Source organism: Tyto alba, unplaced genomic scaffold (genome assembly GCF_018691265.1).
Source record: "Tyto alba isolate M040663 unplaced genomic scaffold, T.alba_DEE_v4.0 Super-Scaffold_1, whole genome shotgun sequence".
Classification (NCBI taxonomy): Eukaryota; Metazoa; Chordata; class Aves; order Strigiformes; family Tytonidae; genus Tyto; species Tyto alba.
In genome coordinates this window covers 25,735,779-25,761,992 of record NW_024881261.1, presented here as the reverse complement: position 1 = coordinate 25,761,992, position 26,214 = coordinate 25,735,779, and the positions used below count along the sequence as shown (strand labels likewise).

The 26,214-nt window shown below is 34.3% G+C and overlaps 1 protein-coding gene across 1 annotated transcript in view; it reads right to left on the bottom strand.

Annotated features, from left to right (window-relative positions):
- Positions 1-26,214, bottom strand: part of LRMDA (leucine rich melanocyte differentiation associated) — a 690,027-nt gene that overhangs the window by 270,361 nt on the left and 393,452 nt on the right. Inside the window, exons 4-5 of the mRNA XM_042792209.1 lie at positions 24,595-24,734; positions 14,277-14,403 (exon numbers count right to left, since the gene is read on the bottom strand). Of these exons, the coding sequence (XP_042648143.1) occupies positions 14,277-14,403; positions 24,595-24,734 (267 nt within the window). The remainder of the gene's footprint in view (positions 1-14,276; positions 14,404-24,594; positions 24,735-26,214) is intronic.

Sequence of the window (26,214 nt, the reverse complement as noted above, 5' to 3'; positions counted from 1 at the left end):
GAAACTAGAATCACATGTGCAGACATTTTAATGAGTTCTACTTTGGAAAGACCATTTGACATTACATAGATCTACACCTGTTTCTCTTGCTCACATTGACACAGCAGACTACTCCCTCAGTCTACTAAACATGAATAAAAGTGGATTCAAAGGTTTTCTTCATATGAAAGAAGAATTTTGTGCCACACATGCAGTGCTTTTGCCTAGTCCTGTTATAGCATTCCATCTTTCAAAATTGCACACAACATCTTTGACTCATTATTTAGACATAAATAGCACTGTAGAGTCTTATTCAGGCCATAAAGATACAAACAAACAACAACAAAAAAAAATCACATAAGAGGAAGGAAAAAGCTGGGAGACATTATACAAAAGCAACATAGTTATAAATTTGAGCAGACCTGGGGCAATGGATTAATACTGTGGCCTGTTAGACATCGTTAGAACAATACGTAATATGAAACAAAGCACAAAACTCCTGCCAAAATGCACGCAAAGTGACCAAGTTCTCCAAGAACAGCTCTAAGACCCAGAAGCATATATATTTTATGCTTTATATTCAACGATCCAATGGACTTGACCTATAGCTAACTGCAAAACATGCAAGTGACATCCTGTTTCAAATTCAGGAATGCCATTTTCCCACAGAACAATGTACAGTTTCTTCCACTTTGTGCTTGATGGGCTTGACGAGAACAGGTAGAGCAGGAACATTCATTGTCTCTACCACTCTGTTCTTTTCCCTAGAGAGACTATTTCTCTGGTGTTAGTACCTCCACCTTCCACTTCAGAACAAGCATTTAGTTCACATTTTCTGTTGGCAACTAATAATAATAATAGGTTCAGTGCCTACTCATATATAAATTTTTTACATAAATTTCCAATCATTGATGATTAGGTAGTACCCATGCACCATAATGACACATGCTTAGTGGAAAATAACAAAAGCAATATAAAGAGCAAAACGATTATTTTCATATAGATGCAAAACTAAAGTGAGAGTCACAAGCTGCAGTCTGGTGGCAAAATAATAGCAGGGGAAAATGTAGCAGAATGCAATAATAAAAGACAACAACAATCCTCACACTTATGCTAGAATGGATACACCTCCTTGCTTACAAGAATTACCAGTTAAACTCAGTCACATTCACTTAATACCACTGGAGCAGCATCCTGACTCCACAGCATGACTGAGATAGCTGTGTATTATTTCAATAAAATGTTTTTCTTCCTCATTCACATACTTTCTATATGCATTCACACTAATAGTCTTTTTGATAAAACCCTCCAGAAAATAATTACCTTTAATAGCTCTTCTGCAGCTAAAGCTGTACAACTGGCTGGCAAATATAAATGAGCTTTCTACAGCAAAACTTAAATCTTCAAAAGAATTAGAAGAAAAAAAAAAAATAAAAAAGATTACAGGTTCAACACTGATTCTGAGGTAAAAATGTATATTTGTGATAAATGTATTAAATCCCCTAAAAGCTACACGCATTGAAACTTCATATTTAGGCTGATTTGCGTTCCAAATCATATAGACAGCACAGTTGTGTACAATCTTTAAACAAGTACAACCACAGAGAAATGCTGAGAGATTTAAGAGAAATAAAAGCATGATCAGCTAGCTTGTAATCTTCTTTTCTCTTATTCTCCTCCCTATAGTTGCATTAAATTGCCTGTTGAGAACAATAACGTATTTGTGCTTTTATAGGTAGAATGATTTGTATTATGTAAAGATTTGGCTAACAGTAAAGATGCATTCACACTGAGCTGGATTACATGCTGTTAATAATTTTTTGGATGCTCTAGGGGACCCATAATTCTGAAGGACTACAGATTAGCATTTGAATATATGCTTTGTAATACATCTCAAAGCAGACTTTTTTAATTTACTTTTTGCCATTTTTCTAGAACCACACTAACCAGAAATCAAATCATTGAAAGCATTTTGGAGGAAAAAGTATACCACAGTCAAGTTCTTATCCCCCACACCTCCCCCCTCATAAGAGTACAGAGAAAATCTGTCTTTTCCCAACTCCCACACCATTTCAATAACTTTCATTAGAATGTCAGACTACCTAGAATATGTGATCAGGCTTGCAGTACTGTTCTCTGCATGTTGAGTAAATGGATAACTCAGCAAGCAAACCAGAAACTGTTGTCCTGAATAAAAGCTCAGGCTATCTCGAAAGCTGGTTTTGCTGTCAGCTACCTTCTGTTTCAGAAAGTAATCTTACAATACATTATCAAAATTAACAAAATACCTCACATTGCAAAGAAATAGCCCTCAAAATATGCTAAAATTCTTCTGTTATTGAGTATAAACTTCAGCATAGACCAGACTCCTGTATTTCTGTTTTCAGAAAACACTGAACTCTTTTGGCCACCTTTTGCTAAACACTGAAATCCTTTGTAAACTGTGCATGTCTTTTCATAATTTTTGAAATACTTGGTACTTCAGAACAGTCTTAAAGTATATGACTCTCTAATAAATATTATATTCTCAGACAAATTTAACTGGGAAGCACACTACAGTGTTTCTTATTTAATAAATTACTTTTCTTAGCATATTAAAGCTCACCTAGCAAATACACATTTCACTGGACAAAATATACTTTTCATGACCTTTGGTCCTCAGTTATAATTAGTTGTCTGGTCCCAGTTGCTTACAGTGTAAACAAAGACTGATAAACCCACATTGGCTGCCTGTATTTATTACATTACAACACAGCTGCCAACTGTCTAACCGTTCTAATAAAAAACTATTTTCTAAGGTTTATGTTTTATTGCATGTATGACTCCCTTATTGGTTAGCATTTTGAAGTTGTGGAAAAGGTTATGAATTTAGAAACTGACTGCATTCATATCATATTTAAAACTTAATGCTATTTTATTAAAGACATATGGGCCTCCAAAGTACACATATTAAATGTCATGTAAGAAAAGTAGCAGTTTAAATCATGGTCAAATTCATTTTTGACGTGACTCCTGAGGCTTCCCAAGATCTGAACTATTTCTTTGTAAATCTGGCAGTTTAACCACACTCATAAATCACTTTCAAAGCATATTATTTCTTAATTTTACTGCATTAGAGAGCATTTGGCCTACACAGTGAACTGTTTGTAACCGTTATGTGAACAAAGTTATATATTTAGTCCTACAATGTGGGAAGAAAAAAAAGAAAGTCTTAATTTCTCAGTCCCGAATTTACTTCTTATTTTAACCCAAATGATACATTTCCTAATGAAACTTGCCAGAGTAAGATATGTAGGATAGTTTGCTGTATTGACGTAACAGAAAACTTCTCCTTCTGCTTTAAGCTCATAAATTAGAAACACAAAGGCAATTGTAATTTAATCATTAAGCAAATATAACACGGGTTCTTTTAAAAGAAAGAATGCCTAAGGTTTTCAAGCCCCACCAAGGGTGAAAGAGAAATTAATCATCTCTGGGACAATGCACATGAGTTTACTAGGCACCTTGATATAATGACATTTGATAAATTAGAACTGAAGCATACCTTAAATACACTTAAAAATTTAATGTATATAACTTAAGGACATATTCTCTACGTGCTAAAGTCACATGAAAGCCCAGGTCCAAACCAGATCATTCACAGAACAGGATTCAAAGCGATATAATTTTTGAAACATGATTGACATTTTCTTTATTTATCACAGAAGTTCCTAATGGCAGAGTTATTTACAATTTGTATGTTTTCTAAGAACATTTTTGTCCTGGGATGTTGTGAATAACAAAGATTAATTAGGACAACAATTTACTGCAAAAGCTTTATACTCTCACTAATTCCCTCAAACAGAACACCAGTCCTCACTCGCAAATGTTGTTGAGTTTTTATCCACACAATGAACACCTCATGTTCCCCTGAAACAAGGATGCATAACCAAAGTCACCAAATCTTAAATGTTTTATGTCAACTCCATTGTCTGCAAGATGGGCAAAATTATCTTCAGTCAAGGTTTTCAAGAAAGATAAAACACTGTTTTGTAGAGTGGACAGGAAACATTTTAAAAATAAAAATAAAAAAAAAATAAATTCAAAGTTCAGAGAAATCACATTATTTTAGTGAAAGATTTCTTAAGAGTTTTAAAGGGTGCTTGGATCAGGACAAGCTTATGTATGCCTTTCACCTAGATCAATAAAGACTCCAGGTGTGGACCACTCCACTGCTCCTAAAGTCAATTCAAAATCTCGTTTTGTTCAAAACTGGGTAAGATGTTCAATGACCAACCTGATTAGGACAAACTATAGTTAGCACTGTGCTCTGCAACCAGGCACAGAATTCAATAGAATTATTCTCCCTGTGTTTTAACACAATGAGGTTTGCATCATCTTCAACTAATATTCAGGAACTGGAACCACAATCTGTAAGTTCAAAATTATTTTAAGAAAGTAGATGAAACTGTGCTTCAACCTTTTTCTTTGACAAAGCAAGAAGTTTTAGAAACTCACTAGACAAAAAAGTTCAGGGTTTCTTACAAAATATCCCTTTGGCCTATACTTTTCTCGTAAGGGTGGAGGCAAGGGGAGAAATCCTAGTCCTTCTCTGAAAACAAATTATTAATTCCTTTTCCTGAAATAACTCATAAACCAGCTACAAATGGGTCATGTTCTTAGTCATTAATGAAGAGAGAATGACTGATATGCTTGAGCTTTTAGGAGATGACCTCATCACTACCAGCCCTATGTGCCTCTTGGATCACACTCTGGCTGATGTTAGTGCGGGGGAGGATTATTATTACAGTGCTCTGGTGTTCTTGACCTGTCAATATTTTGCAGCACAGTGTCTCTCTTTTAGCACAACAGGAAAGGCAGGATTCAGCTGCTTAAACACAAGTTTCTCCTGCCATTTTAGCCACCCTACATACGGTATCTGGGCCCGACCTCCCATGGTGGCTCCAGAAAAGCCTGCATCGCCCATAGATACTTATCTGCCATCCTTACAGGGGATCTGGTGTATACTTTAGGGTATGTGAAATGGCAATAGACTGCTACTTTTAGGCACTTTCATTGTTTCCGACGTGATTAGAATTATTAGCCAATACCAAGTACATTCATTTCACCTCCCCTTTTTTTCCTGTCCTCTCATTCCATACATCTAATTTGACTATGGCAACAATAAAAAGAATATAGAATTCATTACACAAGATGCTATATGATGTGCTTGGACCACATTTTATATTATGAAATCATGGTCCTTTATCCCCCGATATAATTTATGTCTTCACACCTGAACTTGTACCCTGCAGATGACTGTAGACTGCTCTTTTTGACCATGATCCCCACTGATGTCAAAAGGAAACACATGGAAGATAAAATCCACTTCTGTAGAATCAGGGATTACAGCGTTATCACAGACATAGCTAAAAATGTCATTGTGCAACTAACACCATTTTGTTAATGGCAAGCAAAACCCCAAAAGTACTAGGGGCATAACAATTTGCAGAGAATGACATGTTGAAGGCACTCTATTCCTTGTTTGTTTATTTACTTCTTTGGTCTGGATACAGAAACTTTACTACCACAAAGTTGTAAACTACATCATAAGAGAAAGTTTCTTGAAAGATCTACATTAATGGAGGAAAGTAGTACTTCAAGGCAGAAATGAAGAAAAAATAATAGTTATTTGAATCACAAAGGTCTGGTAAAATGCTCCAAATAAATACTTCCTGTGTTTAGAATCACCTTTCTAAAAACCAGGCAGTATAAACTCTGCCAGGGAGGATGCCAATGAGCTTGGTTAAAATAATCTAAAATACAACTGTTTACATCATGATCTTCCTCATAGCATATTGTCCCTTACTGCAAGATACACTACTAAGAAGATCACAACAACAAATCATTTTTGGCTTCATTTGCAGTGGCCTTTGTCACCACATTTACCTCTAACAACTGTTGACCTTCTGATGGGTCAGTGAAATAGTGAAGCCAGGTCTTAACACAGCATACATACACAATACAGAGCTTGCTGTGAAAACATTCAATCACAGTCAAAACAAACAATAAATATAAACTCAGTCATGACAGTTCTTGTCCAGGTGAACTAGGTGTTGCACATTTACAAAATTACAAGTAGACCCTTTGGTAATGCTAGCTTGTCATAGATTTTCTCTCTCAGAAATCCTGCTGTGACAAGCAGCTTTCAGAAAACTAAGAATATTTTCTATTTGGACCTTTGTTTCATGGCTAGGAATTAACATATGCTCTAACCATCACACTTAAGACTACTACTATTTCAATGGGCATGACTTATCAACATGATTTAAAGTACATCAGACATACAGTGCCTCAAATTTCAGGAAAATAGGAAAGAATCACCTACAAGAACAAAAGAGTAGACATAAGCTGGCCCACAGTTTTGCCAGTGCCATATTAATTTTTTTTTTTTTTTAAATGAAACATATAAACAACTCCTATGCCTAACAGTGGTGTCATCTGATAATGAGATCCATTGTATTAGTTTTTCTGAAAAGAGGAATTAGAGTGTAGTGACCTCTGCTTGTACAGCAGCAGTTTTTCCATTTCCGAAAGAAAACCAAATAAATTATATAGGATAAAATTCTAGCCATATTGATCCATTGTGAAATTAAACCAATCATATCTGTCTGATATCACAGTATTACATTCTGCTGAATGGCACTCTTAAGTAGACTGAATAGGCTGATCACAAAACAAAAGCCAGACCATATGCTTGCAGCATCTAATAATTGAAGTTTCCATAGTTCTGAACACACAAATAGGAAAAAAATATATAAAAAAATAAAATAAAAAATAACAGCAGTAATAAACAAGTTGTCATGCTAGCTTCTTCAATTACATGGATGTATTAATGACATACAGTGCCTACTGCCATTCATCAGGGAACCTCCAAGTGTTTTACAAATATTAAATAAGTCTTACAAAGGGATCAATTTGCTCACTACTACTGAAAGACAGATACCTTTCAGGTGTAAAGTAGCAGCTGGTTAACTAGCACACTGCAACACTACATAACAGTTTAGGGCAGAAGGTGGAGAAGAATGCTTTAGTAAATTGAGACTGCAGAGAAATCCATGGAGGCAAAATGTAATTACCTGATTTGGAATCAGGCCAGGGCTCCAGGAGTAACACCCCTTCCTATCTGAAAAGTGCATTGGGATCATTAATGGCTGAAAGGACATTGGCTTCATGACAATCATACACTTTTTTTTAAACAATTTTATTAAAGAGACATCACCTTTTGCATTCTGTATCTTCAATAGCAATTAGATATTGAAATGTAGCCCACATAATACCTTCCCAAAGAACTAAACATATATCAGTTTTTCCAGAATAATTACAATAAAAACAAACAATGAAGACAAGTCTTTCTCCCTACCCTAACACACACGTGACCCATACGTGTCTATTCTTCCTTATTGACAGCTGGAATTACAGCAGACTAAGCAAAGAGAATACATTCCTTTTTTGCTATTTCAGCAGTTGCATGTTCGCAGCTTGGTTCCCACTGTTTAAAATCATTGCTTTTCTCTCATTTACTGACTGAGGTTCTCTAACCATGTGGCCTGCCATACGTGAAGACACAAAATACAGCAAAAAAATAAGCAACTCCAGTTAAATATCTTAGCTTGAAGATTCAAGTATTGCATGCAAACTTCTTACTTCCCAAGATCATTGTTGCTCAGATCTCATCTTCAATTTTACTACCATAACTGTCTTTACTTCCTCTTTGGATATTGACCCTTCTCTTCCCTTTGCTGGCTGCTTTTTCCCAAGCCTGCCTTTCAATTTGCTTTAATGCAGCTGCCCTTGTAGGCACTTTGAAGGCAACTCAATCAACTGGAAGACTGCTCTAGATCCTGTTATTAATTCCATCTTTTCCAAGAGCAAGAGTTTCCTCACATGATGCACAAATTCACAGCCAGATCAAATTTATTGTTAGATTTCTTCGCTAGGACAACATGTTATGTAGCAAGTGCAACGGTGGTCTGTTACTGATGATATCCAAAGACAGTGGGATGTATTTCACAGTAACTTGAACCAGAGAATGGAGTCTAAGTCTCTCCTTCATATGCACATTTAATTTGTTATATAATCTAAGGAAATGTAAAAAAACTATCACATGATGATAACTGCTGAATTATTTCTTCCAAAGACTATATATTAGGCAAGATCCGAACTACAGTAACACTGCTTGTTGACCTGTATACTTATATATTGTATCTATATGTTTGCAGGTCCACACATCATTCTCCTGTGTCTCAAGGGTGTCTTCTATAGAACTTCATTAACCATTTGATGAACTACCATCTCTCTTCTTATTAGTCTGGTATATAACTTTTCAGTCACACCCTTAAGCTCTTTATCATTTGCACAGATACAATAACTAGATTTCCCATTTCTTAAAATCTCATGTCACTAATTTACCCTACAAGCAGCATAAGATGTGATAGCAGATTTTATGTCTCAGCACTGAACCAAGACATATACACATTTTGGGAATTTATTTTTTTGTTGCTACAAAAATTGAGGACAGATTTAGTGACCTTTTTAAAGTCTTCCAAATAAAATATTCTTGAATTCATGAATATCACAGCTAAAATCCTACTTCTGGATTCACCGTGTTTCATAGTGAGCTCACACACACATACACTTACCAAATAGACAGCTATTATTGCAATGTGACTATCAAGGGGACATACAGATATTCTCCAAGACAGAGAGATAGAAAATACTATTTGATGTTTCAAGGATTGGATCGTATCCAAAAGTTTATTCCAGTCTTTTTTTTCAACTAATTGGATAATACAAGCATACAAGAATCTAAACTTCCAAATTTAAATTAAAAAAATAAATAAATAAAATGTGTATCAGTATACCATATGAAATCAGAAAACAGAAGGAAAAACCTAAGGTCGTCTCTCGGTTCTCCAACACCCTAATCTCTTCTTAATGTTGCAATTTCACAATGCTTTTCTTATTTCATATTCTGCCACCTATTCCTACCACCTATTCCCCTGCAGGCCAAAAAAAGGCTTAGTTCAAGATGTCATGCCCCAGTTTTAGAAAATAAGTAAAATCCACCACTTCAGAAAAAAATATGCAAATATTATTCACACACAATTATTTCATAAAATTTTTATATAGGTATGTTTGTTTACATTTGTTTTGAATCACAGGATTTTAAAAATGAAAAATTTTAAATGACTGAACTTAGCTCTACTGGCTTAGTTCTAGCAAGTGCCACTCTTGGATCGAGCAGATCCTGCTCAGCAACGTTTTCTTCCAAACCACCAAAGTGTTCATACATAGAAATATAAATTCTCGCATTTTTTTTTTTAATTATTCCTTATTACTAATTTTAATGAGTCATTAGGGCATTATGAGCCAATCATGTCATGGACTTTTGATTAAAATATTTTCCAAAGAGCAAAATGGATACTTCACTGTGCGAAATAGTGGCATGACTGCTACAATGTCTTTGAGGTCAGTATGATTTACTGCATCACAGTCTAGGTTGGAGTCTTAAATTCATGGCGTTCTGTTTTAGTACATGAAATCTTGACATCTGGACAATAAGAAACCCTATTATGTAGAAGCTCTCTCAAAGAGGTATCTTACTAGCTAGCAGTTCATTGACACAATGATTCTTTACACTTTAGAAGCCTTTTGCTCTATATATATTTCATAAGCCAAGATCTCTACACAAAGGTGATGGTAAAAGGAAGAAAAATTGTGAGTAATGCAGATGTTCTCCAAACATCTCTGTCACCTTTTATTTACTTCTTAAAACCAGCCCCGTTTTCCTTAATTAAGGAAGGGGGTTGGGAGGAAGAAAATGTCTAAGAGAAGCATTAGCAAAAATGCCTTACCTAAATTCTTGGAAGCAGATAGGATATACCTATTTATGAAAAACATGACACTTGTTAAATAGTTAAGGACAAAAATTACTAAAACCACTCCTTATGCCTCATCTGATTTTAACAGAATTTGAAAAAACATTTATCATCATTGGTCACTTTGATAATGAGCTTTTCCTATGATCTTAAACACAAGAATACTGACAATGATCTGAAAGCAGCACTGTAGATTTTAGCTCACCTTATTTCTTAAACTGTACTGCCTAAATATTTACTCTTCCTATCATCATAAAATAATCTTCCTCTACCTTCCAAGTGACAATCATTACATGAAACACAGATATTGACTTGCCTCTCCGATTAAGGGTTTCAAGGGTCTCCATTTTAGTTCCTTAGAGAACAAATGCTATGTCAAGTTTTATAATTATAGCTTGTGATTAAAACAATGAATCGGGGGGGGGGGGGGGGGGGGGAAGGGGGGGACTGAGGTGGGGAAGGGAAAAACCTATACTGCCATCTTTTTTTGTACAAAGTTTCCTTTACAGCTAGTGGACAAGATGCTCTTGGTCAAGTTGCAAGAAAGCCAAATAACTCCACATAATAGTAAGTCAGTTCCTTGGAAGTATACCCATGGATACCTGCTGATGATTTGGTCCTCAAAGCTGAAAGACTGTTACATGTGACCAAATGCACACTGTGTGCCACTATAAATAAAACTGATAAAAATGTTAACGTTAAAAATGCAGTAAGCCAAAAAATAGTTGTTGGGCAGAGGGGTTGCAAAATACTGGGAAATATATGTATTTTATAAAAGCAAGTGCATTGATCCAGTATTAAGCAATTACATTTATATTTAAAGAGACCTATGACTGTGTATCTACTCATAGCAACACACTCTAGATATAATAGATATATCCACATTTTATCATCTAGATTAAATTATCATGAATATAGGCCTTTAAAATACTAAATTATTATGTGCTTTGATACATCATAATTTCATTTTTTATTTATATCATAATTAGCATAAAAAGATGGAGTCTTAAAATGTATTCTCAAATCACACTTGTTTTGCATGTCTAAGTTTTAAAGATGATACAGTTGAAAGCACAATTAATATACCTATAAACTAAAGAAGGGTACAGTTTTAAATAATTATGTCAAGAAATGACAACTGTACTCTTTGTAGAAGCAGAGATGAATAATTACAAAGCTGGGACATAATTAAGCAATTTTGACTGTCTTATTCTTGAGCTGTCTTTCTGATGTGAAGTGCTGTCATGCCCAGAAACACATGTCACACTGGACAGGCATCTTCCACTTTGATCTACACTTATGCCAGTGAAATGAGGTCATGCTCTGGTCATTAAACAAGGCTTCCTCATCTGGCTCAATGCCTCTTCTGCATCCACGATTACTCAATCTTTATTAAAATCAGGCATGATACAATGTTCAATATTTTGACAAAAGAAAACATAAACATCACAGAATAATGAAGTTTAGCTCACTTACATAGCTAGATGGAACACTGCATTGTAACATTAAACTGTTTTCTAATAAATGACTGCATATTTCCATAAGACAGTCATATCACAAATAGATGCATTTTAAACAAAGGATGAAATGAAGCAAAGCACAAGGAAGTGCAGTGTTCTGTTAAAAAAAAGGAAAAAAAAAAAAGTAAAAATAGGGAAAAAATAAAGTAAAAAAATGTATACAAAATAAAATATTTATGACTTAGTGATGACTGGTGATTGCTAGATACTTTTGCATTTGAGTAAACACAAGCCAGTCAGATGGAAAGTTCTTGCTTCTATTCTCATTTTGTGAAGTTTTTCTTGGTGGGGTATTTTGCTCTCCCAACTATTTCATGTCAAGACTATAATGAAAACAAGTCCCTACATCACAGCCTCCTTAGCTGATCAGTCTGCTTTTTATGCTGAATAAGCCATACCATCTCCTGCTTATCATAATGGGGTGGAAAAAAAAAAAAAGAAGAAAAAAAAAAAAAAAAAGAAAATAAGGAATTTCAGATTTGGGGGCTTTTTTTCCTGTAAAAGCAAGTCCAATAGGCTCACCATTGTTACTACATCTGGTAGAACAACATTTCCATGTGGCATCCCACCATAAATACTAATCACTCCAACTCAATTCCTGGCAAGCATAGGCTCACACAGAGGCTACTACCTCAGAGGAAATGAAAAAAACATTCTTAGGAAGTTCATTACCATCAGGGTCTTATATCACTAGGTCAACTTCTTAAGGAGTTTTTCTCATGACCAATACTGGATATGCTGCAGTCTTCCTCTAAGTTTGGATCAAGTTGTATTCTTCTCTAATTGGTTTCAGAAAGCTTATAATATATTACCACTAGCTGTCTGTTAAATTTGGCTGAAGCTGGTCAAAAATCTCAACAACTATATGGGAGGGGAACCGATGAAGAGACAGCACAAATTTCAGGAAACCTGAAGAGTAAATAAAACATTATGTATTCAATACATTATATATGATAGAATTTGAAAGTACAGCTATGGTGCACATCATCTTTGTGCTATATAGAGGAATGCTGCTTGCTATGGTCTTTGAGGATAGCTATAGCTATATATATAGATATGTGCATCTGAAAACATATGTTCAGAGATGACTCTATGAATGTTCTCAGATATAAAGAGTTTGCATGCATGCATACTGTATGTATGAATATCTTAGGAAACAAACACAAATTCAAAACAATTTAAGGAGGTTTGTAATATCTGTTCTGTATCTAATTTAATATTTTTAAATTAGCAACTTCTGTAATATGTATATAATATTCTATGATGAGGGTAATTTGTAGTACCTTAAGAAGCATTAATTCATGCCATGAAAAGCATTTACAATGATTTTACCATCAGCAATTTGTACCAAATCATTTATAAAGAAGAAAAACCCCTTTAGTATGACAATAACAACAGTAAATTTGAACCTTCTGCAAATTTGCTGAAATAAATGTATCTCTTATCATAAGAGTTAGTGGGTAAATAATTCAAAACTATACAAAAGGTTCAATTACAAATATAAAAGATAAAATTGTTATCCCTGCATCTGTGAAGTATTTTATCCTTAGCTATTGACTTAAAAAGAGGTTTCATCTGGAAAAGGAACATAAAATTTAAGAGACACTTTTTTCTTCTCTGACACTATTAAGTTGGTTAAAATCCAAAGAGAGGATTCTTAAATGAAAAATCTAGTTGCTAAAAACATTAAAAAACACTACACTGATCCAAAATCTGATTAGATAAAATTATAAAAGAAGACAATATATATATGCTACATCTAACACATTTCTTTTGGCCAGATTCATCAAAGATTTGCTGTGAATAAGATATCCACAACAGCTTAGAAATAAATTATTTTATTTATTACATATATGAAGCTGAAATAACTAAAGGCAGTGGTAAACAATATATCAAAGGTATGCTTGTATCAGAACTGTTAACGTTTTAGTAGTTCCAAATTAATCAGTCTGAATTAATTGGTTATGCACTGCAACTGTACTTGTGATAATGCATTTATCTAGAAACACTGTTATGCTACCAAACAGTGCATTTCCATAACTGCTACATTATTATTCACCATTATTGGAAATCTGCAATAAATTATTGATGGTATATTTTAGAGAACAAAGCAGTAAACTGAAAGCAAGTAGACTGAAAACTTGAGCGGAGTTTTAAGATCTGCAGCACTGAAACACTCTGAAGCTCAGATGGCTGTTATCGTGTATTGATCAACAATGGAAAAAGAAGTTAAAGTGGAGAATTTGTATTCATGTTCTGTTTGCATCAGCTGTATGGAGTATGCCGAGTTGATGCAAGTGGTATCAAAAGCTCAGATTACTGAAACTGTATCTGTGATGTTGTCAATGCTTATTAAGAGGATACCACATTAAGTAACATCATACAAAATTAGAATCAGCTGGTCCACTAAAAGCCAATAAACACCTCAGGTGTGAGCTCTGCGATAGACAGTTGTATTTAACATACAAGGCAGGGGACAACTTGTCAGAAAAATTACATTCTTTCACCAAGGCATATCACACAGTTGTTACATATCTTTAGACAGGGTAAAAATACTCTTTTAAACTCAGTGACACATACTAGTTACTTTGTTATATGAAACAGAGTTTGGAAACCAGAAATTTGATAACATAACTACAGTCCATTAACCAGATGTAACAGTAAAGTTTGATATTAAAACACAGAAAAATAACTAAGGCTTTTGTCCTTCCTCTGACCATGTTCACCAGTTGAAAAGTTGAACATTTGAAAGGGTTTGTCAGTTACTTTAGCAAAAGATGCAGCCAAGCTTTTGGAGTTATTTTAAAACAGTGTTAATGAATCACATAGTAGTTACTTCTTCCATTTACTCTCCTACCTTAGCATCCTTGGGCTTAACCACTTTCATGAAGGCACCTCTCAACAAGGCTTCTTCTCTCTCCTTCCTGGTTACTTTTCGAGTATCAAGAAATTTCAGGTTTGTCAATTTGTGCAGGACAAAATATCTGACAGATAGCAAAATGCACACAGTTAAAATCCGGTAATAAACAGAGATGTACTCACAGACTAAATGACTAAAAAAGAACAGCAACAGCCTGTGTTTCCTCTCTCTCTTCACCTTTTTCATGGAATGTAGCTTCTGTAAAAAGTTATAACACTTACTTTCTCAAATAAAGCTGCCTATAACAATTTAATACTGGGTAGATGAAACAGATAAGAAAATTATCACCACGGGCATGTATGTTCTCTCTATAGGTATTAGTGAGGTATAAGGTATACCCAGAAATAGAATAAGTTGGAAACTGGTTTGAATTGCCACTTTGGAAAAAGGAATTATGAGTGATTCCAAAGATTCTATCCCACATTGCAGGGGAAAACTAATCTGAGACATGGGAAATTGCCACCTATCTTCTCTGAAAGAGTCCTCAGAAAACATTCATTTGCCAACACTTCTTCAGATTTTTATTATATTTGCCTAAAAACACAATTATCAGCAACATTAGAGACATGTGAACAGAAAATCAGAGAGGAGTTTAATGTGTCTTCCATCATACATCCTAAAATACCATTCTTTGTCTTGAAAGAGACATATGTCAGTGTTCAAAACTCTTAACATTAAAAAAAAAGAATTCATCAAGAGAAAGCATGGAGTGTTATTCCTGGTCTCTGCTTTCCAGAACTACATTTTGACACAGGCATTGTTTGGAATAATTCCAATTTGATCCTGCCAGAGAGACAAGGTGTCCTTATGGCATATGAATCCCAGTTTAGGATTAAATGCAGAAGCACATAGAGAGAGACTATTTTTATAAAAATATTTTAAGAATTCAAAGTTCTTTGTAGGATCCATGAGTACTACATTCTGTTTATCCCTTTTTACTCCAAGTGCAGCAGCTTTTTAGCCTCAAAAAATACTATTGGCTCCTTCCTTGCAGAGGAAGAAAAAACGGCAGATCAGAAACAAAATAAGGCACAAAACCATGACAAATCAAGTTATCTAACCACCTTAAGTACATGTTATTTACATTTAGTCAACCAAATGTGAAGCATACATTGCAAAGTGAGGGAGGTGCCAGACTTTTCCTGGTAGGAGATAGAAAGGTGATTGATAATGTTCCCCATGCCTAGCTGCTTTTCATAAAACTCCAGTCAGAGAGCCTCCTAATCATACCAAACCGTTCTGGCACTGGGAGGAAGAAATCAAAGTAGTAGAAAACTCTGCATAACATAACATTCTGAAAAAAACAACACACAAAAAATGCATTTTAAAAAGTAAGAGTTATTTTGTAATAGTGTTCTCAGGACCAGATAAATATGTGAAAAAGACTGTAAGAGTCCCCCCTTCTATAACCAAACAAAACGTAACACTGCAAATAAACTTTCCCTCAAGTACACCTTTCCTCTGAGGCAATGGCTTTTTAAACTGTCAAGTGAACTGAAAACACTCAATACTGAAATGCTCGACAATTTCAATGTGAATCTTCAACTTACGCCTTTCAATGATATTAGAAAAAGAAAAAGAGAGTCACTTTACAAAACAGAACATATCCTAAAATCATTTATTAAACAACAGCTACAGATCTGCAAGACTGACACACTCTCAGACTCCTCCCAGCTTTTCTGGCTGCCCTTCAGTCCTCTCTGGCATTTTGCTGGCCCTTATCTTGCAATGGAGGAGAAGCTACCCATCTTGCGTTACTGGTAGAAAAGCTCTGATGACAACAGATTCTTTCACATGAAGACATGTACAGAAGGCAACAATATGTCAGGAGTGAAGAGTGAAGCTAAAAATGAGTAAAGACACCCACTAAGTGTAGGGTGAGAAAAGATGAATATTCAGGTGAAGAAAACATCGGTATTAGAAAATCAGCAAATGTTTAGTGATGGAATGAAATATGCCATTGAAAATCAGGCTGCAACAAAAATGACAACAGACTAAGACAGCATTGTCATCTATGCTGACTCTGGATCACAGCCCTAATGTCAGTCTCTCAATCATTTCAAAAGAGCTTAAAATTATAATAGCATTCCTTGATACAAATGTATTTTTAAGCTATCCTGACTACACTTCAAAAAACACAGAATTATCATCAATACTTGCCAATTCCAAAAACAAAACCAAAAAACCCTACCCACATAAACTAAACAGCAAACTACACCACAACAGATAGGTTTGGGGCTGATTTTTTAAAAAAAAAAAACTTGCACTCCTTATGGAAAGCAAGTATTAATAAGTAAGTACCATAAAGGTTATCCCAACTGCAGAACAAAGGTGTTTCAAAACACAAATCCATTTATTTATATTCCTTTTACTAGATGTGGGATAAAAAGAATCTGTATTATATGAAAATAATACAATACATTTCTATTAAATAATTGAAGAAAAGCATCAGGCTTCTTGGATATATTTTAGCTAGAAATATGAAGATGCAGCTTCAATCTAAATGTAACACAAGTTTGCCATAAAAAATACAGGGAAGGATTACCAAAGCCCTGGAATGAACACTTTACAATATCAATAGAACCCTTGTAAATTTAATCCAGGGTTATTTGTTGCACAAAATCTCTTTACTGTGATGTATGACTTAGTTACTAAGGTTATCACAGCAGTATCCTAAAGTTGCATAGTACATAAAACATTTCAGTTAACAATGCAGGGAGGTTAACTCCCACAGATAACCTACTATCAGAGGGTTAGACCAGATGACATGCCTCTGTCAGCTTTCAGGAGCTATTGATGGTTCAATCAGTTTGTTTTGAAGGTAAAGTACAACAAAAGGGCACTAAACTTATTCAAACTGTCAACAGGGACTATCTGGAATGTTGCTTGCAGGTAAGTAATTTTGGGTGTTTTAAGACTATTATCAAACACCAATGGCTGCAGAAAAAGACAGCTACTAATAACACAGAATGCAGCCACCATAAAATACTTTATGGCAGGTACTAGGATCCATAAATTGCATGACACACTGCACCTGTTTTAGACTTATAAAAACACTAGTTAAGAGAATGCTGTTTAATGAAGAAAGATCCATCTAAATTTTACATTATAAGTTTAGAAAGGTTTATTTTAGGTTAGAGGTTGGGGGGCAGCCACCCCTCCACATCCCCCCCCTTTTCTTTTAATCATTTTGAAGCTTAGCACTGCTCCATGTGCTCTGAAACTGCTGTTGCTGGGTTTTAACATCTTTGTAGTGGTGTGAAAAGAGGTTATTATCTTCAGTGATGAGGATAAAGGTGAGCTCCAGAGAGAGAAAAAAAACAGACATCAAGAAGATGCTTAAGAGATCTATCTATCAGTGCCTGTAAACTGATCTTCAAATTCATGATGGTTTAAGGAAATTAACTATGTAAGTAAAGTTATATCTTCCTTTGTATGGAATCATCTCCCCTCTTTGACTTCCAGTGTCAAGAGTCCAGTAAAAATAAGCTAATAACAGATACCCATGACGCACAAACAGGAACACTCAGAAATAGAGAAAGACCAAAGAATATCACATTTCATGTTATTTCAGTTCTAGTTAAGTGAAAATGACAATAAAGATTAACAATTAATTTGCTATTTTTGTAAATTTTGCATGAGATTAGTATTATTTTAACAGCTTTTACACAGACCTGTCAAGATACTGGAAAAGAGGGACAGGCTTGAGGGGGCATTTGCAAAGAAACACAGTGAGTTTGGGATTCAGCTGCTATTGATATTGGCAAAAGCTCAATGGGGCAAAGCCTTCCTTTGCAGAAAGATGTTGGAGTTCAGAAAGGGACAGGACAAAGACAGCTTTGAGATAAGCTATTGCTATTTATTAAACAAGACACAACTCTAGTTTTTGGATAAAGAAATACTGTCTCTGATACTGACTCACTCTACAGCCTCTAACAAATCACAGACCTGTCCATCTTAACTCTGTCTTACAAACACAGGAGCTAAGACCTATCAGTTATCTCGCAGGTATATTCTGTGTATGTTTCTAGCTCTCCACTGTGTAACAGCCATTACTTAAAACATAGTCTTTGGATTATTCCCTTACCCCCCAAAAAATCAGTGATGGTTCACACAATCTTAGGATACAGTTTCACAGGTGGAGCAAAAAGGTTCAAAGAGAATGTGTAAGTGTTCGTTAAAGGACCCCATGGAAGAAACAAATCAATCATTTTAAACATATGCAAAAAATTTTTCAGTCCTGATCCAAAACACACAGCTATAAATAACTTGTACATCAACTCATTATTTTTTGTTAAACAGCTACTGTGTAATTTCATTCTGATCTGTTTTTTCAGTAGCCACTTAAGTTCAGGCATAAAAATTCCTTCAGTTTTAATAGGTTTTGGTAGACTACTACTTATTATTATCAAACAGTTCTAGGAAATTTTTATCCTAGACTTGTGAACACCACAACAAAAAAAATCACATATCATAGCATTTAAGGGCCTCAATTCATTTATTACCTCCCTTGGAGAAGCAGACAAGTTGTAGAACATGGTTGGCCTTTTGATACTGAAAGATAACAGCATCACCCATGAGCCACAGTATAAGAAAACCTTAAAAGTGGCAATAAATAACTTGGGTAAAGAATATTTCAGTTTTTTTCTTCCTCCTCCTACAACAGGACAAGTAGAGTAAATTTGTATATGTTAGAGTTTCAGAGAAAATAAACTCTTCCACTGAACCTTTAGTTAAAGACTATGGTAAGAACTAGATTCTGTATAGTCCTTTATTTTGTACTTTTACTAACAAAAACTGGAATATGAAACTGTACTGTATGCATCAATATTTAAGTTTAAAATACAAAATTAATCCGCCCCTGAAAAACTGAGAAATATTTGCCCAGAAGAATGCAGAAATGCCTAGCTCTACCTGTAAAACTGCAACATGCTCTTTGTTTCAGAAAGAGTTTATTTTAATTTTTTTACTTCCTGTGTTACTGTATTTCCTTTCTCTGACAATCATAGAACATAAATATAATATACCTATTTCAAACTTTGAAGGGCTGATTATGCTCTCAGTTACATTATTGTAAACTAGAAATAATATATAACCTGAAGTTGGCAGAGTTACATCAGCATTCAAATAGGGAGAGATTAAATCAAAAATCAGAAAGATTGAGCAAACACATTTATGACACTGAACCAGACTATCTCCTGTAATTGTTTCTTCTGCACCACCAAAAAGTTTAACCCCTTACCCCACCAAAGAGCATATAGCTGGCCGCAGAATTTCCATCTGCAACCAAACTTCCTCCATACAGAGTTAAGGAAGTCAGGTCATAAACTTAAACCACCATCTTCCAGAACTAAGAGCATGATGTTGGCATGAGGTATGTTAGAGGATCACATAGCCTCTGTACAACCTTGGCACTGCCTGGTAGGTGATGACCACGTAATTCTGAGGGGCTGTCAAATCACTCAGCAATGCAGACCACCTCTTAATATTTCAAGATCTTCTGCTCTGTGTAGCAATGTAGCAAACAACTCTATGAACTGTAAAAGTATCTCTCTATGCATGTAACAATAATTATAGTTATGTCTTGACTTACTGTGTTAGTATGGACAAATTGGGGTATTATGGACTTCAATTTATTTAGCTGAACAAAACCATTATAATAGCCCTTGCACATAAATTCTTACAGTAGCTAACCTCAGAGGGAAGTTTTGTGGCTCTTTGATATCTGTCAAATACAGGGTTTTTTTCTTCCAGGTACTGTAGAAATGACAAGGCCTAACACAAACAGTAAGGTAGCACAGATTCACAGATTACACAGATGTAAGGGAATACCCTAATCATCTCATTAAGTACATAAAAAATATATATAGAAGTATCACAGGCTTCAATCCCTCCTGCTAAAAGAGAGCCTCAACAGTAAGTACACTGATTTTCACCAACTATATTAGCATTATTTTGATTACTGAGGACTTCTAGTCTCGTATTCCTTCTTGAATATGTGTTTATATTCCCATCCAAATTCAATAACAAGATTATTTAAAGTAGATGAGTGATTCTGTCTCAATTTAAAAAAAAAAAAAAAAAAAAAACAAAAAAAAAAAAAAAAAAAAACACTAAAACAAAACAAAACAACAATATAACTAAATAAAACTGCAAGGAAACTGAAAACGCTATAAGGGGACCCAGCATTTCACAGAATCAAACCTGTGGGATGGGACCAGCTGATTCAGCTTGAAAAATTAATCCGTATAAAATGCATGCACTTCCTTTCTTGCTGTTATATCTTAAAAGGACTTCATGAGGTTATCACCATTTGCTAGACCCACCAAAAATAGCATATCTAGTATATGTACTTTTAAGCTAATTTAAAAAAAACTCAGGCATTTGTTTCCACTTGCCCTTGTTTCCATGTCAACAGCACTTAATGAATGCATCATTCCAGGAAATGTCAATAAGGAGAAAAGAAGAATGAGCAAGCAGTGAAAACTTCACACATGGCATACATCCTTCACAATCATATAGTTTTAATGAAAATAGGTGAGGTCACCTGCAGCATTAACAAATGATTTGTAATACATTCTGACCCAGATGATTTTTCACAGTTCAGTAACACCACATTTGAAGTTTTCACTGCAAACAATACACCCACAGGACTGACGAAGTGTGGGTACAAGAGAAGCAACCAGCAATTACTGTGTTGACTTCTGTTACTTTGATCTCTAGGTCATGACCTCTGCTTTCAGGCAATCTTCAAAGTAGAGATTGTAGAATAGGTTATTTTAGAGGACGCACTGCTTTGCAAGCCATTTTTCTGTGTTTCTTGCTTCCTGTTTGAGCCAAAAGCCTTTAAAACTTTCCTATCACCATTATATTTTAGGTATTCTGCTTTCCCTTGCCCTCACTCCAAGATACCCCTTTACAAAATATCACCTCCCAAAGACGGAAAGCTTTAAAAAAAAAAAAAAAAAAGAAATTATGGCAATTTTTTTTTTAACTGAAAAAAAACTAAAGCCATTTTACAATGATGGAAAAAAAACTTGAGTTTTTACAATGGACCAACTAGTTTGCTTATAAAAATACTTCAGAAGGGAACTTTCCATTTTCTTTTCTTGTCCAAGCAAAAATTCCAATAACAAACAGAAATGTTTTCATCAATTTATTCTCCTACACATTTGAAAGGTAAGGAGGAATAAAAGGGGTAGAAAAATAAACAGTTCTTTTTTCTTTTTCCAAAAAAAAAAATCCGACTCAAATGTTACTGTTTCCTATAAAAAAATAACTACTTTGAGAAAAAGCCACAACAATGTTTTTGTATAAAACCTACTTTTAATGAAAAACAGGGAAAAGCTTTAAATTAGTATACCAATGGATTACCTGAGGAACCAGATTGTAACTTCTTGTCAAAAAACATAGTTTTATAAATTTTCAAGTATTTATGATAAAAACTAATTATTTAAAAATATGTGATATTACTTTTTATCTCTCTTACAAATATCACAGTAAATCACTGGACCTTGGGTTTTTAAACATTTGATTCTCCACATTTTTTTTTAAGGTTGAGATTTTGGGAGCTTTAGAGCTCTTCTCAGTTTGTTGAAATTAGAAGATCGAGCTTTGATTTCTAGCACCTTTCTCTTTCTGGCTGAGGAATTAAATAGCCTGAACTCTAATTGAACTCAGTAGGAATGAAATTAAAGCTCAGTGAAAAATGAAGCTGTGGTTCCAATGGTCACTGCAAAAATTTACAAACAGAAGTTCCCATTCAGAAAAAAACAAAACCAGTTAAAGTTTATGGTAAAGCAAAATGTTTACATAATTCAGGTTCACTGAAATGCAATCTTTTGATGCTTTCTGTACGACAAATTTTCTCAAAAAAAAATAAAAATCTTTAAAAAGTTAACTCAAATGATTAAACAGGCTGAAACTGGCCATTTCAAATGTTTGCTTTTGAGATATGAAGCTATACATCTGACAAAATACAAATACTTTCTCACTCAGGAAACTTGCTGCTGTTAATTCTGTGAGATAAATCTCTAAATCTGGGGGAAGGAAGAAAAAAGTTGTGTCCAAGATACTTTGGAACAGATATTCAAAACTCTGAATTAGCTATTCAGAGTAAAATTAGCAGAGTACATTTAATCAGTTCCACCATGTAGGTGAATATATTCCCCTAAAGATAAATAGATGGATGGATAGATAAGATATATAGATGCTTTTGGTTTTTCAGTCTAATGTTGTCTGGGTAACACATTTCATATAATTTAACAAATAATTACAGAAAAGAATCAGGAAGCTTTCATTATAGCAGCAGAATCATAAATCATTCAACTAATTAGAAGTCCATTCTTTCCAAAAAGAGCTTTAATTAACCTAGTTTATATGAAAAAAAAAATACCCAGGTGTTTTGAAAAAATGAGAGGAAATAAAATGGATGCAATGTTGTAGTTTCCAGCAGATGCATAAATACAATCACTTCACACTTTGACACAGTGGTTTGCCACGATGTGACCTCAAACTACCTTGACCTCCCTGAAATCAACATTTTTGCATTGAAATGAAACAACAGACATGCTTGTTTTGATGTATGGCTGTGTGACATATTATAAATATTACATTGCATAACCACAGAAGATGTCAACCAATAAAGAATTTTTTTCAGACAGCACTAAATGACCCATGGGTTCTTGACTTTGAATGGCTCCTTTAACGTACTACTTTTGCTTAAATGATTAATAGGAGACGTATTGTCAGAAAACATACTTAAAGTGAAAAACAGTAAACTGTAGAAATATCATTCATTTTTTAAGCAATTCTCTAGTGCAAATGTCACATAATTTTACATAAAGACAGCACTATCAGACTCCCATCAGCTGGATAGTAGGCATACCTTCCACTTAAGTGTGAAAGCAATGGAAAGATATTTTATTAAATTTAGGCTGCTCTACTTAGTGAAAACCAAAATGTTACAGCTGATCTGGATAAAAATTGAATCATTAGAAGGTGAAAGTCTTTAGGCTAATGATAACTTAGAAATTTTTCTCAAAATTTTGGAAGAAATAAAAAAATATGTGCACACCCAGGACAGTTGAGCTGCTGTTTCAATCTAGAGCATTTATGAGCAATAAACTGGTGCATCGAATTCATGTCACTTCCCAATAAACCTGCTTTTAGTCTAGGCCACTTTGTGTTGTTTTATACTAACTCCTACAGCAGAGTTTGGATTACATGAAGATAAAATCAGAGTTTTATTATATAACACTGAATACTGTGGATGATCTGCTAATAAAAAGTAAACTCAGGCTCTGCAAGGTTGGCAGCATGGCGACCAGTGCTGCTTGGCTCTAACTTGCCTCAGGCAGCCATTTTCAGCCAATGTGAAAAATGCCAACACACCAAGACTGAAATCTTGTATCAGATGTTGGCAAGAAAAAGGAGATCAAATTACCTTTTTTTTTTTTTTTTTTAATAATCAATATGTCACTTGCCTAAGGGTTATAGCTATGTCACTTCAACAGACATTCCATAAGTTTTGGATCTATACACACAGTCATCATCAGTCACAAGTCTTTTTATTTTTTAAAAAATAGCCCCTGTAATTTTTAGCAACATTTTGTTGGATCAGTTGAATAGTATTTTATCAGGCTTCCACATTAATATCCAGATGACCTTTTGTGTAATATATCTCATTAAAATTACATTATAGAGATAGTTTGGGGTTTTTTATTTGAACCTAAACACTAACTACTCTGAGTAAAGCAGCACAATATAGGAGGAGTCCTTTCTTCTGTGTTCTTTAATAGTGCCTTGATAACTATAGTAGAAGAAATTCATCACCATAATTGAACTGTTAGCAGAAGATAGTGCAACTGGCTGAGTATAGTGATTTTTTTTTTTTTTTTTTTTTTGACTGTCACCCTTAGCATATATAAATGGAGCCTTACCTTGGTCTTAAAGAAGGAAAGTCTGTAAGTAGGAACATATGAGCACCGGCATTCAGGAAATCCTGGGAACACCTGCTCAACTTAAACATGTGTTGTATAGCACTGAAATATTTCTTGAAACAGGGTTCCTGAGAGTGATTTCACTGAAATGGGGTTACTCAAATTCCCAGGTGTTTCATAGCAGAATATGTCACAATGCTTTCAGAATACAGTAGATGTTGGTTTGAGACTCTGATTTGGTTTTAGTTCAATATTTTTCCAATAATAAAACAGAACTGACATACGTTATCGTATTTACAAGTGAAAACACTAACCTGTACCTCTGGTAGTCATCTTCATCCTTTTCTTTGCAGACCAGTTCATTTGGGCAGGCCATGTTTCCAAGCAAACTGAGATACTGTAGTGAGGGCACAACTTCAGCCAAATGGTCCAAAAGGCTTTCTAATTCTGTTATGTGTCCAAGGTTGTGTGTTAAGGATTCAATGACATTAATGAAAAAAGCATTTAGAGTTGCATCACTGCTGATTTAAACATACATTTCAATAACTGACAATCAAATTTATTATGGCATTCGGGAAAACGTCACATTAATTGTTCCAAGGGCAAACAGGGATAAACTTCAGTCAGTTTTTTGGCATGGAATGAAAGAATTTGGCGGTTTTGTCATTCTTTTCTCCTTGTTTCTTTCCTAGGTGGTTCACTACAAAACATTAAAACTTTGACAAAATGATGGATGCTGTGTGGTAAAATGGCTAGCAATTGCTGGAGCCATGAAACTTTTCCAGCATGGAAACAAACAGTTAGTTTCACAGCACATTCATCACTAATATATTCAGTCCACTGGAAAATGAGTTTTTAAAAAAAAAAAAAAAAAGTCTAACCACAACAACCCACTTTCACTCCCAGAATATAAATGATTCAAGTGAGACAGCAATACATTCATAATTACTCAATTAGTATATGTGAATTAATGCTTCACTAAGTGCAACTTAAAGACTTGTTACAAGTATTTTATATATGAAGCTTTAGTCTCATAAAGTATAAAATTCTTCAATAAAATAGTCTTACATTTTAGTGTTCATGAGGCTTTTTAACTCAACTATACTCCTCAGAACATAAATAATGATGATACACCTTCGATATTGTAAACTGTATCAAAAAAAACCAAGCAAACAGAAGTTAAATTATCTTTTAACTATCTTTTATCCACTACAATATTAGATTAGGTTTAATCATAAAAACAATATTGAACCATTTGCACCCTGTTAATTGATCAAATAAAGCAAATTATTTTGTTAAATAGTGTGACGCTTTCTAAGACTCTAACTATACATTTTTATTTACTTCAATTTGCATGCAAAGAAAAAGCCATGATTTTCCAAAAAAGATGCCATGCATATGCATGTAAAAAGTTCTCAATGTTTAAAAACTGACTTAGATAATAGTAATAATTATTCAAAACTATTAAAGAGCATTTCATTGCTCTGTTTTTATCCACTCCAGATGTTAGAGACCACAACTATTGTTTTAAATCCTCAGTTCACTTGTCTTGCTATTATTTATACTTGATTTATGTGTTTCTGTTATCTTTGTTATTTTTAGCTGATGGAATTTACTTTATTTCTTCACCTCAATATCTTAAGGGCAACAGAAGCAATATAGAATGGAAAGAGCAGCTTCATTGTTAAAAATGTGGTCTTCCTTTTGTAAGCCTGAAATTTTGTTTTATTTCCAAACACACATGAAGATCATGCTGACAATTACTAATCTTAACATATTAAAATCAATGTGTCTACACTCCTAGTTAATGTTGTGTCCCATAATGTCTGAGGAATCATACTCACATATTTAGTGTGAGTGAGAAAAATTAGGGTTTAAAGTTAGTTGTATGAATTAATTGAAAAGGTAAAATTTTAACTTTTGGCAAAGCCTTA